This window comes from Adiantum capillus-veneris, chromosome 2 (assembly GCF_014529385.1).
Source record: "Adiantum capillus-veneris isolate H3 chromosome 2, ASM1452938v2, whole genome shotgun sequence".
Classification (NCBI taxonomy): Eukaryota; Viridiplantae; Streptophyta; class Polypodiopsida; order Polypodiales; family Pteridaceae; genus Adiantum; species Adiantum capillus-veneris.
Window position 1 is genome coordinate 141,911,084 of NC_140932.1, and position 12,967 is coordinate 141,924,050.

General features: G+C 40.1%; 1 protein-coding gene and 1 pseudogene across 1 annotated transcript; both read left to right on the forward strand.

Moving 5' to 3' along the window:
* The first annotated feature begins 821 nt into the window (after positions 1-821).
* Positions 822-3,265, forward strand: LOC147463764 (uncharacterized). The gene is given in 3 exon segments (XM_086529494.1): positions 822-981; positions 2,774-3,234; positions 3,236-3,265. Coding segments are annotated over 3 exon segments (651 nt in total).
* Positions 3,266-3,689: 424 nt separating this feature from the next.
* Positions 3,690-4,264, forward strand: LOC147463765 (uncharacterized; annotated as a pseudogene).
* Positions 4,265-12,967: the final 8,703 nt, after the last annotated feature.

Here is a 12,967-nt window from a genome sequence, read left to right on the forward strand (position 1 = left end):
CACTTGGATGGAAATAAATGTCTGCAGCCATTGGTAGAAATGATGCCAGCCCTTTTGAGTTAAACTCTTTTGCCTTTGTGAAAATTTTTGGCCATCAAAGGTGTAACTTTCTTTTGGATTAGATGTTAACCATCAAAGATGTATTTTTTTTGTTTCAATCAATGTATCGCAAGTGTTTTTATTCTGAAGGTTTGATTTGTATATTTTAAATTTATCTTTTATAGTCATGAAGATAGTTTATACTTTGTTTTTGAAATTTATTTGTAGATGGCTCATATTGGATGACCTAAGCAAACCAAAAAGTAAAGGACCATTCAACAAGTCCTTGGCTTGCATAATCCTCAACTCTCTCTTGACAAACAGGTTGGGGAGGTGGCTACTACAGATCTAGATAGCAATGGGACTGAAGGTAGTTCTATCAAAAAGAAGTATAAACGACAATGGATAGAAAGTTCAAAGATACCTCATCCTTGGGATTTTTCATTTTTTGATAATGATGGAAAAGAGAGGGTGAAATGTAAGTGGTGTATCTTCGCACATAGAAAGTCTCAATTTAGTGGAGAAGGTTCTTTAACCTTACAAAGGTCTGATTAGATGATCATGCGACGTCACGTCCGCACTCTAATGCGAAGACAATGTGGGATGCTCACATTATAAAAACTACAGTTCCTATAGAGAAACACATTGAAGTGTTAGTAGATGAGGAGAGAGAAAGAATCATCTCAATCATGCAAACTTTGTAGTATGTGGTTCGTAGAAATTTTCCTTTTGATGAGTTTTCAAAGCTTTGCAATTTTTAGCCTTTTATGCAGACACAGAATATGCCAATTGCAAGTGAATATTCAGCTTATACGAGCGCACATGGTGGGAAGGAGTTTGCAAATGCCATCAAACAAGTCTATTGGGAGAGACTAAAAAGGGAAATTGGTGCTAGTCCCTTTTATTCTTTGCAAATTGATGAGAGTACAGATGTGAGCACTCAACAATGAAGGAGTACGAGCGGAAGTGCGACGCGAGAGAGAGTGCGAGAAGAAGAGCACGACGATATGGTGAACTCGCTCTACTGTAATGTGTAGAGCATAGTGAGTTCTTATTAGGTTTTTACAAAAGAATATGTGTACATACCTGGCGGCCCGCCCACTTACTTGGGCGACCACATTGGGCTTTATACCCCAACAACCTCCCACTTAAAGTCCAATGTGGTACTTTAAGTGTGAGAGAAGCTACTATACAAGCTAATATACAAGAGATGTAGAGAAGTGATGTACTACCCTACACCTAACTGCTTGCGAAAATGCGCAAAGCTCTCTGAGGGAAGTCCTTTTGTAAGTAGATTAGCAGGATTTTCTGTGGTGTGAACTTTGACAAGCTGAAGTTGCTTATCTTCGAGTTTTATCCCCTTGAGCTTTATAGGTTTTATCTGCTTCTTTTGTACCAACACGTGCCAAATCTGCTTCTTCCACAATGGGAAATTGGTTCCATCCAGCTTCTTGATATTGTAAAGAGCAGTGTCCTGTGATCCAGCCATATCTACGCTTCACAGTAGTTTACTTTCCTAGGAAAAATTCGGCAGAGTTTCCACTGTAAACTGACCTCTGAACCAATATCAACCTGTCAAATGAACCAAGAAAGCTTCAGATTCTGCAGAAATTTCGGCGCAGTCTCCTTTGTAAAATGGCTCTAGTGTACTCAAAAACAGACCAAAAAACAGCTCAAAAAACACTGTCTCTCTGACACTATAAGCTGCGGGTAAACCTGTCCTGCACCTGTACTGTCTCTCACTGTCCTGTCACTGTCCTGTAAGCATAGACCGTGACAATGCCTCAACGTCAGTAAAGCAAAGATGCAATCCCAACTGTCTATCTCATAGTCAATACATCCTAGCTGCCTATCTAAGGGTGCTCGAGGGATCGCTCCAAGACCTGTATCACCGAAAGGATCTCAACATTCGAGAATCCCCCAACTCAATAAAACCTCACTCGACCCTCAACAAAGGCTGCAGTAAATCTGACAGTACATAGACTTCCCACAAAGTCATACATCCACAAATTTCCCACTGTATGCTGTAACCGCTGCGGCGGTTGTTTGCTGCGTGACTCACAGCCAGCAAACCCTCAACAAACATACATCATCTCTGACAATACATCCCATGTGGAAGTACCTGCAATGTCAGGATGAAATCTGGAATATCAAGTAGCAAACACAAGCTACCTGATGAACTAGTGGATGTCGCCTACAGTCTGTGTGTAGATGCGCCCGTGTCGTATGTGACACGCCTCCAAGAACTGTGAGCCGTCCTTCGATGTGTAGACAGCCACAAATCAACACTCTGGTAGTGTCGATATCCTCAGCACCTGCAGTAGTAGGCCGAAAACCCCAAATTTGCAGAGTCGGGTCCGCACCCGCTGAGACCACGTAGTCGAAAATGGCCTGCGCAGACCTTTGTCGAAGCCGAACGATGGCCAAGATGACCGAGATTTGGGGCCGTGTCTTCGCCTGTCGAATTTCACTCCAATTTGAGTTGGTGACTCTAGCCTCCTGCAGTGCTGCCCTGAGCCTCAATCTGAGCTCTGATACCAGTTGAAGGAGTACGAGCGGAAGTGCGACGCGAGAGAGAGTGCGAGAAGAAGAGCACGACGATATGGTGAACTTGCTCTACTGTAATGTGTAGAGCATAGTGAGTTCTTATTAGGTTTTTACAAAAGAATATGTGTACATACCTGGCGGCCCGCCCACTTACCTGGGCGACCACATTGGGCTTTATACCCCAACAAACAATACATGATTATTTATGTGACTTACATGCGGGATAATGGCAATGGATCTATATGCACATCGTTTGTGGATTTGTTGCATGTCAAAAATGATGAATCTGAAAGCTTGTATACCAGCTTGACGGCATTTCTGATTAAAATGAAGCTCCCATTGCATAAACTGATATGCATTGCAATTGATGGTGCTAGTGTTATAATAGGTGCTACTAATAGTGTGGTTTCGAGATTAAAGAAGGATGTGCCGCATCTTTTGAATTTTCATTGTGTAGCACATAGGGAGTCCTTAGCTGGAGGTGATGCATTCAAACTATACAAGGAATTCAAATTTGTGGACAAAGTGACCAAAAAGTTGTATGAATGGGTTTCCAGATCCACAAAGCGACATCTATCATTGGCAGAAGTTGTAAAGGACTTCAATCTTGGTCGTAATGGAAAGCTGAAGTTGTAAAAAATGCACGATGTTCGTTGGCTCTCAAAAGGGCAAGTTATGATAAGGGTAGTGCGCTTAATGCCAACTTTAGTGACAGTCTTGAAGGCATAAGAAGCCGATTTATATGCATCTCTCACAAACTACAAAATACAATTTCTTTTGCACTTCTTTGCATATGTCCTTAGAGAGCTCAATGTCTTGAGTTGTAAGCTTCAAGAGGATTATATTGATATTTCTGTTAATATCGGTAACCATTTGAAGGCTGCTATGGAGTCTTTGCAAATGGCTTTTCTAGTGAATGTAGTTGGATGTGAGGCTAGGTATACTCAACTTTTTTTCTCAAAGGCGATAAATCAATATGGCATCATTGATTACATTCCTCAGGAAACACACATTCTCATTCACTACATCTTAGCCCTATGTCTGACGAGGATGTTCTTGATCCACATGAAACTTTCTAGGGGGTGGTGAATAATCTAGCTTACATGCAAATTATGTATATCAAAGGTTTGGTGGATTCATTGTCAAATCATTTTAAGGTTGATTTTAATCTCTTTGAGGCAGCAAAGTACTTTAGCCCGAAGGATTATGATCAGGACTTACAAAAACTAGATTTCTTTACCATAAGGTGTCTTGATATATTGTGCAATTTTTTTTGAAAGAGAGCCAATTCTTTCATCAATGAAGAAGAATGCAAACGAGAACGCGGATCTTTTATCACACGCATTCGTAATTGCTTCAAAGGTAAGAGTATGCATTCAGCTTGGCAAGATTGTTGTAACCATGACGAATGGTAGGTATCTTTCCATGGACCATGAAATTATGGAGAGCTCTGCTTCTACTTTCACATTCATCAGTTGCCTGTGAAAGGGGCTTCTCAAAAATTAAGATAAAAAACAAGTCTCCTAATAGGTTGTTGCTTGAATCATTGGGCTTAGCAATGTTTGTTGGGCTCAATACTCCGAAAGCTTCATGTCCTCAAGATGTATTGTGGGAAGAATGCTTTGATTCATGGAAATCTATGAGGAAGCGAAGGATATCAAGCTTGGAAACAAATTGATTGTTGCTATGGAGTTTTATTTGCTCGGATATTCAAGCCTGACGATATAATTTTGTATCCAAGGTTATTTTGCATTGTATTAGTATTGAATGACTTTTAATCTTCTTTTTAAAGTAGTTATTATTCTCCAATTTGGTACTTTCATGATGGAAACGAACTCATATTTATTATGTCATTGATTTCGTTTGCTCTATTATTTTGTAATCTTTAAAAATTTACCAAGTTGTGATTCCTAGAGCGTGGTTTGAGGATACATTGTTTAAATAATGAATTTTGTCAAAGTTATATTAAAAGGATGGTTTAAATGCATGGAGAGTGTGAATAAGTGAAATATTAGTGTATGAGATAAGTGACATATTAACTTGTTTAATGATGAATTATTTTTTGGGCATTTTGATGTAGATGGGTGCAAATTTTTCTTTTTGTTCATTAGAAGGGCATAAGCTACACATGCCTGTCATTAGACATTTGGGGCAGCCCTTCAAATCCTATCACTAGGACTCCTGGTCGCACAAGAACAAAGTTGAATACGCTTGGAAAGTGTGAAAGAATTCTATACTAAATATAAAAGGGGAAGGGATGCCGACAATCCCCCTCCCCCCTCATCACTAAATGGCAAGGCGTCTTTAATGAAGACCCCGTCATGGGATCGATGACGGACAACTGAGCGCGTGGATCTCAAAGAGATCTGATGGCAAACAAAAAATTGTCCGCGAGTCTCTCCTCCCAATTTCGAACTCAGATGGGTATTCTAGAAACCCAATGCCCTAATTGGTCGCACGCGTGCATTTTGTTGAAATGTGGGTGTGTTTACATTTACTTATGCTTGTTTGAGTTTACTCTTTGGATGTCTGAGTTTACTTTTCCAAAATCGGACTTCACCGTGCATCTTTGCTTTTGTGCTTGAACTTCTCCTCCATGGATCCCATCACCGGGGGGGTCATATAAGACCCGGTGTTCTTTAGTCTTGAGGCCCCCCCCCCCCCCCCCCGTATCTCCAATTACGTTCAGGCCACACAGGGTGAGATAGTGAACAGCTAAACAATGAGATTGAAAGAGAGAGAGAGAGAGAGAGAGAGAGAGAGAGAGAGAGAGAGAGAGAGAGAGAGAGAGAGAGAGAGAGAGAGAGAAGTGTTGCCATCGGAGGCGGCACCTACCAACTAGTACAAGTAATTTCTCTTCCCCTCTCTCTTGTCGTATTAAAGGATTGGTGAGTTTAGTATATACGACTAAGAGCTCATCATTCGCTTGTTGTCTCCCTCTCCCTCTCCTTCTCTCTCTCCCTCTCTCTCTCTCTCTCTCTCTCTCTCTCTCTCTCTCTCTCTCTCTCTCTCTCTCTCTCTCTCTCTCTCTCTCCCCCCCCCCCCCCCCGCCCCCCCGTCTGGAGGACGGGTCATGCACTTGTGATATTATCGATGGTGCGTTGAGACACCTTTTGGAGGTTTATTCGTTATGTTTTGATGCACTTGTGCTTGTGTTGTTTTACCCAAATTCAAAGACAAGATTGTCAATTAGAAAACTTGTTAATAAAAGATGCCATGCTTGGCAATGCTTTGATCAAAATGTATGTTGATCCAGGTGTACTCTTGCAAGCAAATCAAGTTCTTGATAAGCTTCTTGCTCGAGCTAGGGTCTCTTGAGCTTGGTGTACTCTTGAAATCACAACCATTCATGGCGAGATTCTCAGTTGGGGGCCATTGTGCAAGTGTAGCATTGCAAGGGCAAAGAAATTCATGATGAGATTGTTCGTCACAGGCAATTGTCCAGATGATGGGAAAACAAATTCATCACAAGATTGTCAGTGATAAAAGATGCCAAATCTTGGTAAGATCGACATGTATGTGACTATGGTGTACCCTTAAAAGCACAATAGGCTCTTCACAAGCTTCTTACGTTGAATGTAGTCTCTTAAAATAAATTGTTTACATGTGATACAACCAACAAGGTCACGTAGACAATGGTAGAGCTAGGAAGGTCAAGCCCATTGCAAGTGTAGCATTTCAAGGGCAAAGAAATTGATGATGAGATTGTCAGTCAGGAAATTGTGCAGATTATGGGGAAACAACAAGATTGTCAGTGATAAAACATGCCAAAGCTTGGTAATGGTTTGATCGACATGTACCCTTAAAAGCACTGTAGGCTCTTCACAAGCTTCTTACATTGGATGTAGTCTCTTGGAATGCATTGTTTACATGATACAACCAACAAGGTCACACCGACAATGGTAGAGCTACGAAGCTCAAGGTTGGTTTCATGAGATGCAAAGCAAGGGCTTCTCTTTGTAGTGCAGCCATATAGTAAACAAATTCATGAAAAGATTTGTTAGTATACCTGTAATGCCCACCTGTCAGTTTGGTCCACTATCATGTATGTTGCATACTTTGTAAGGCCCCCATATGAGGAGAAGCCAATAGTTTACATATATTTGGTGGATTCTAGCTATAACACGTTGATGAGGTCTTTATTAGTGGTCATGGATGGTACGAAGTTAATTCGAGAGCCCAACCGGGTATATGCCATTAATAATAATGCCATGATTTGTGACCGTGGATGGTACGGAGCTAATTCGGGAGCCCAACCTTGGGGTACATGCCATTAGTACTAATGGCCATATGTACATGCCATTCGTACTATGACATGTGGCCACAGACCGATGGTTTGGCATGGTCAATACCACACATGCCACACACACACACACACACACACACACACACACACTTATCTACCACCCACACATACAACTATATAAGGAGGCCATCTCCATGAACCATGGCATCATATATTGAAGGATAGCCAACCCCTTGGACTCATGCCTACTAACTCTACTTGTCTATATCACCATCTAAGCTCTACCTTGAGAGCGCATGGATGTTGCTAATCTAAATTCTGATTTGCCACAAATCTACTTTGCATCCTATCCCTCTCTACTCTCCTTGCTACAAGATTCTATTTTGTTCTACATTTCTTACAAGGTATCATATCTGTAGGTGCTCGTAGCTAAGATTTTACGAGAAGTACTTGTATTACCTTGCAAAACCAATCCCTTATTAAGTCAGCATCTTCAAATGTTGCTGCCAATTCTCCTCCGCTTTGCATTCGTCCACCAACCTTCACGAAACGCAAGCTTGATGGCACCCACTACACTCTATGAAAATTCAAACTTTTTGCAATTTTAGATTTGTATGAGTTACTAGATACAATGTTGGGGAAAAATGGTGCTGACCCAAAGCCTCCTCCAACAGCTAACTGACAAAATCCAAGTCTCGTAACTCCTCCATATACTACTGTTCTACGTGCTTGGAAGAGGAGGAATGCAGATGCCTTGTGCACCATTTTCATGTGTATAAGTGATTATGTTCTCACTTTGATTCACCATATCACTAAATCACATGAAGCATGGAGCATCTTAGCTCGCCCATATGAGGCGCACAATCACACCACAATACAAAATCTGGAATATCAATCAGCTTGCTGGTAAGAAACTTGTTGTGACAAAGAGAAGGTGTTGGCCTTTATCAGGTGAATTAAGAATCTCCAAGATCAATTAGTTGTTGTTGGTGTGGCCATTTCTCCAAAAGATTTAGCTTGGCACTGCATTCGCATGCTTCTAGCGAAATATGATGGTCTTGTTACGTCACTCAAAATTCAAGTTTGCCCCCTCTTACATTTGAAGAACTGAGTGCAATGTTGCTTGAAGAGGAGCTATGACTCAAGACTAGGGATGGCGGGGCTGATGCTGCTTTCATGAGTAGCACAAAATACAAGGGAACTATGTCAAATACCTCTAAAACAAAGCCCAAGATTAAGAAATTAATAGGTGGCTAATTTTATTGTGATAAGAAAGATCATGCTATTAAAGAATGTAGAAAGAATAAAGCAGATGAGAAGAACGAAAAAATGAAACCTTCTTGGAAGGAAAGAGAATCCGCCAACAATGTTGAGACAGAGGTTGAACTATTGGCCACCATAGAAAAGGTATGCTTATCAACACAAATCCCATTTGTTGATGGTTCTTGAATTCTAGATAGGGGAACATCCTGACATATGACTATTAAGAAAAGATTGGTATAGTTCCTAGAAGCCTCTACAGGAACCCATGAATGTAATTGTTGGGAATAATTCAAAATGTCCAACAGAATGGTCTAGAATATTTTCCTTTTTAGAATCTACAAGTGAAACCAAGTAAATCTCTGATGTGTTGTACATTCCCCAAATCAAGAAGAATATTCTCTCAATTGTTGCAATCATTGATCGTGGTCTTGAAGTTTATTTTAAGTAAACCTGGAGTAGAAATTTTGAATTCTCAAGACAATACAGTGGGAAAGAGACTAAAGCACAACAATCTTTAGGAGCTTTCTACATTTATAGTAACTACAGAAAAAGGTACAACTCAGTTATTGCATGAGATATTTGGTCACATAAATATTATTGTGCTAAAAGAGATGTAGAGATCTGGGATGGTTGCATATATGATGCAAATCTCATATATGAATGAAGTATGTGAGGCTTGCATAATGGGCAAGCAACAACGGAAGGTTTTTCCACAAGAGACTTATAATCGAGCACAATCTCCTTTAGAAATAGTACGTGCAAATCTTTGTGGTAAAATGTCTACTTTTGCATGGGGTGGATCTTTCTAATTTTGTTGTAAGTCGACAACTTAGTAGAAATATATGGGTGTATTTTATTCATGAGAAGTCTAACACTTTTGGAAAATTTAAAGTGTGGCACAAGCGTATACAAAATGACACAGGAAAGAAGGTGTTGGGAAGCACGGAAGCGTGCTGCCTAATCACCATTGGCATAGCATTAGGTAATGGAGGATTGAGGCTTAGCTTAACCATGGTGTTAGGGTTAGGGTTAGAGAGAAGGAGATTAGGGTTAGGTTATGCCAAGTGCAAGAGCATAGAGAGAGAGAGAGAGAGAGAGAGAGAGAGAGAGAGAGAGAGAGAGTAGACATAATGATAATGTTCAAAGTGCAAATATTTCATTAGAAAATAGCCTCTTAAATAGGCTTAGTGCTTTACAATCATTGGCTAGAGAGGTTTCATCCTTTTGGTATTGGACCATGTCATCCTTTATCCTTTCCTAGGTGGCTAGAGGTCTTTCCTATAGTGGTGCAACAAGTTGGGCTTACCTTAACCATTGCCCCCTTAAGCCAAACTTGGAGTTTTACAAAGATTTCATGTGTTCATGTCATGGTGCACTCCTAGGCTAACATGATTCATCTACGTGATATATCATGGCGGTTCTCACTAGATATAACACTTCACAATTCTCAAATTAATACATCGTGGCAATTCTCATCGAATTCAATGACCATGGTTCAATGTCCCATAATACATCATAGCGGTTCTCTACCGGATTCATCGCTATGGTTCACAAGTGGTACTTAGTAGGTTCGCTAGTAGTCCTAGGTAGTACAAAATTATTCATTTATTGTGTGAATAGGTCATCATGTGTGGCCTCTTCAAAATTGTCTTCATTTTGTTGTCATTGTTGTTGTTTGATTCATCTTCATGTTGTATTTTTCTACATCTTCAAGCATTGTCATCATATATTCATTGGTCCAAAATGTCGAGGGTACAACCTTCTTGGCTAATGTCATAAGACACACATACATTGCATTTTGTGTGCTTGTGTGTGTGCTCATGCTCAAGTCTGAGCATCTTTTAGGGAAGGTCTTACCACATTTAGTGGCAGCGTCTAGACCATGTCATATGTTTAAAAAAAACAAAATCATCTTGAAAGAGAGTGAACATACATGGAAAATTTAGTGTTATGCACATATGAATTCATTTGAAACTCAATTATCTTTTAGACTATGAAGCTTGAAAAGCTATTTCTTATGCTTGATGTAGAACTTCGTTTGAAAAAAAAACCCCTCGCAGGTTTTCATTTGAGGTCTTTTATTGAACTTGGCCCAAGAGTGTTAGTTTGCAACTAGGAATGAGAATGGGCACTTTTGAAGGGGCTTTGAATGTGTGTGACAACCCGTTTAACAAGAAGAAAAAAACTTTTAAGCTCAAAAAATGTCAAAGTGCAGGAGCGCATGGCAAATGTGACTCGCAAAAAATGACGAGCATGAGCCAGTGTGTAGCGCGGCAATTGATGAAAATAGCCACAGGCAAAAAACTCTTAAGCAACACGATGCTGGCTATTGATTGTGTTGGTGAGCACGTGGGTAGAAGATGTGGTCGGCTAGTTGTAGCAGGTGATGACAAGGAAAGTATGGAAACAAGTGAATATTGCACGATGTGCTAATGGGAAAAAAGACCCCAGCAAGTGATCATGGGGCTGGCATAAAATGCAGTCGGTAGCGCTCTGGGTGATGAAAGTTAGCAAGGCTCACAACAAGTGCTTGATCGCTTGGTTGGAGTCCATCGGGCATCCTTTGAAGATATGGATGCCCTTTTTAGGGTTCTTTCTCTTGGGCTCCTATATTTAGGAGGTTCTCACATTGAAGAGCCCACAAAAAAGGTGGTGATGTTAAAAAAGGTCGCTAACTAAGCAGTTAATGCTTTAAAAGCTACTCACACACACAACTTCAACTTTTGGGTCTATTGGACTGCAAAGAATTCCAGAAGCTAATGATGCCCTAATTTGCAAAAATTAATTGAGTAATCAAATGCACATATGAGACGGGATTAGAGCGAATAGATATTTGTTAAAGAGCTCTTTCCAATGGCTTCACACACACGAATAACACAAGGAAATGATGCCTACAATGAGAGTAATGGTGCGGTAAAGCAAGCTAAAAATGACACAAAAAAGCACAATAATTAATATAAAAAAAACACAAAGATTTTGGACACACAATGAAGATCAAAACTTAGATCAATTTTTGCGCTTAGGGGCTCTATGAAATGGTGTCAGGACGCAACACACACACACACACACACACACACACACACACACACACACAAATTGTACAAGGTGATACTGATTATGATGAGAATTATACTAACCCTAAAAATGAACATGAAATTCATACACACAATTAATGGAATGCCACAAATCACCAATCGATTGTTGAAGAAGGGTAGTGGCTCATTGGTATTTCCAAGAACATGCGCGAGCATAATCAATGATATTAGTGATTAGGGAGAGAGAAATTAACTAGGCCTATGTGTGAACCATCGGCTCTGTTACCACTTGTTGGGAAGCACGAAAGCATGTTCCCTAATTATCAATAGTGAGCATTAGGCTATGGAGGATGGATCCCTAGCTTAACCATGGTGTTAGTAGGGTTAGAGAGATGGAGATTAGGGTTAGGTTATGCCAAGTGCAAGAGCATAGAGAGAGAGAGAGAGAGAGAGAGAGAGAGAGAGAGAGAGAGAGAGAGAGAGTAGACACAATGATAGTGTTCAAAGTGTAAATACTTCATTAAAAAATAGCCTCTTAAATAGTCTTAGTGCTTTCAATCATTGCCTAGAGAGGTTGCCTCCTCTTGCTAGTGGACTATGTCATTATCTATCCTTTCCTAGGTGGCTAGAGGGCTTTTCCATAGTGGTGCCACAAGTTGGGCTTACCCTAACAAAAGGTCAAGAAACTTCACATAGATAGAGGAAGATAATTCATTTCAAAATTAATTCAACAACTATTACACCAAGCATGACATCAAGCATCACCTTACTACTGCTTACACACCACAACAGAATGGAGTTGTGGAACGTGCAATCATATTGTGGTAGAGATGGCACGATGCATGCTCAAAGCCAAGGATATGCTTGACTCCTTTTGGGCTGAAGCAATAAATAGAGCAGTTCATATCCTCCATCAAAGCTACACAAAGGTTTTGCAAGGAAAAACACCTCAAGAAACCTATTCTAGTAAGAAACCTTTAGTCTTGCATTTCAGAACTTGTGGGTGTTTTTGTTATTCACATGTTCCTGATTCCAAAGCAATAAATCTAGAAGCCAAAAGCAAGAAGTGTGTACTTCTAGGATATAGTGATTAGTCTAATGTTTACATACTCTATGATCTAGAGGCAAAGAAGATACTCACTAGTCGCGATGTGATATTTGAAGAAGGGATTCAGTGGAGAAATTGAGTTCGTCCATTTTCTCATCAAACAAAGAAATAACCCAACTTGTGTCAGATCAAAGTCAGGTAAAAATTGAGGAGGAGGAGTTGTCTGATTATGATAACTCAAACAAAACTAACCAGCCTATTGTAGCAATATAGGAGAAGCCACTACCAAAGCTGGCTCAACAAATGATCAAAATCCTCATAATCACAATCCTCGTGAAGAAGAAGATGGTTTCAAGGTCAAAGAGAATAGAGGAGCAAAAATGATCCTTCGAACACATTGTCAACATGGCTCTTATACCCAAAATTGTGGGCTTCGTACATGAGCCAACCTCTATCAAAAAGACCATGGTTGATCCATAGTGGAAAGAAGTAATGCAGTGAGAGTATTACAATATAAGAAAGAACAACACATGGGAAATAGTGGATCCAAAACCAATGAAGAAGGTCATTGTCACCAATTAGGTTTACAAAGTCAAACACGAGGCTAATGGCTCATTAGAAAAGTATGAAGCAAGGTTAGTAGCACAAGATTTTCCACAAATGAAGGGTTTGATGTGAGTGAAACCTTTGCTCTCACAACTCGAATGACCACTATTCACTGTGTATTTCTCTGGCTGCTATATTTTGTTGGGTTGTTTTCCTTTTTGAATGAACTTCTCAAGGAGGAGG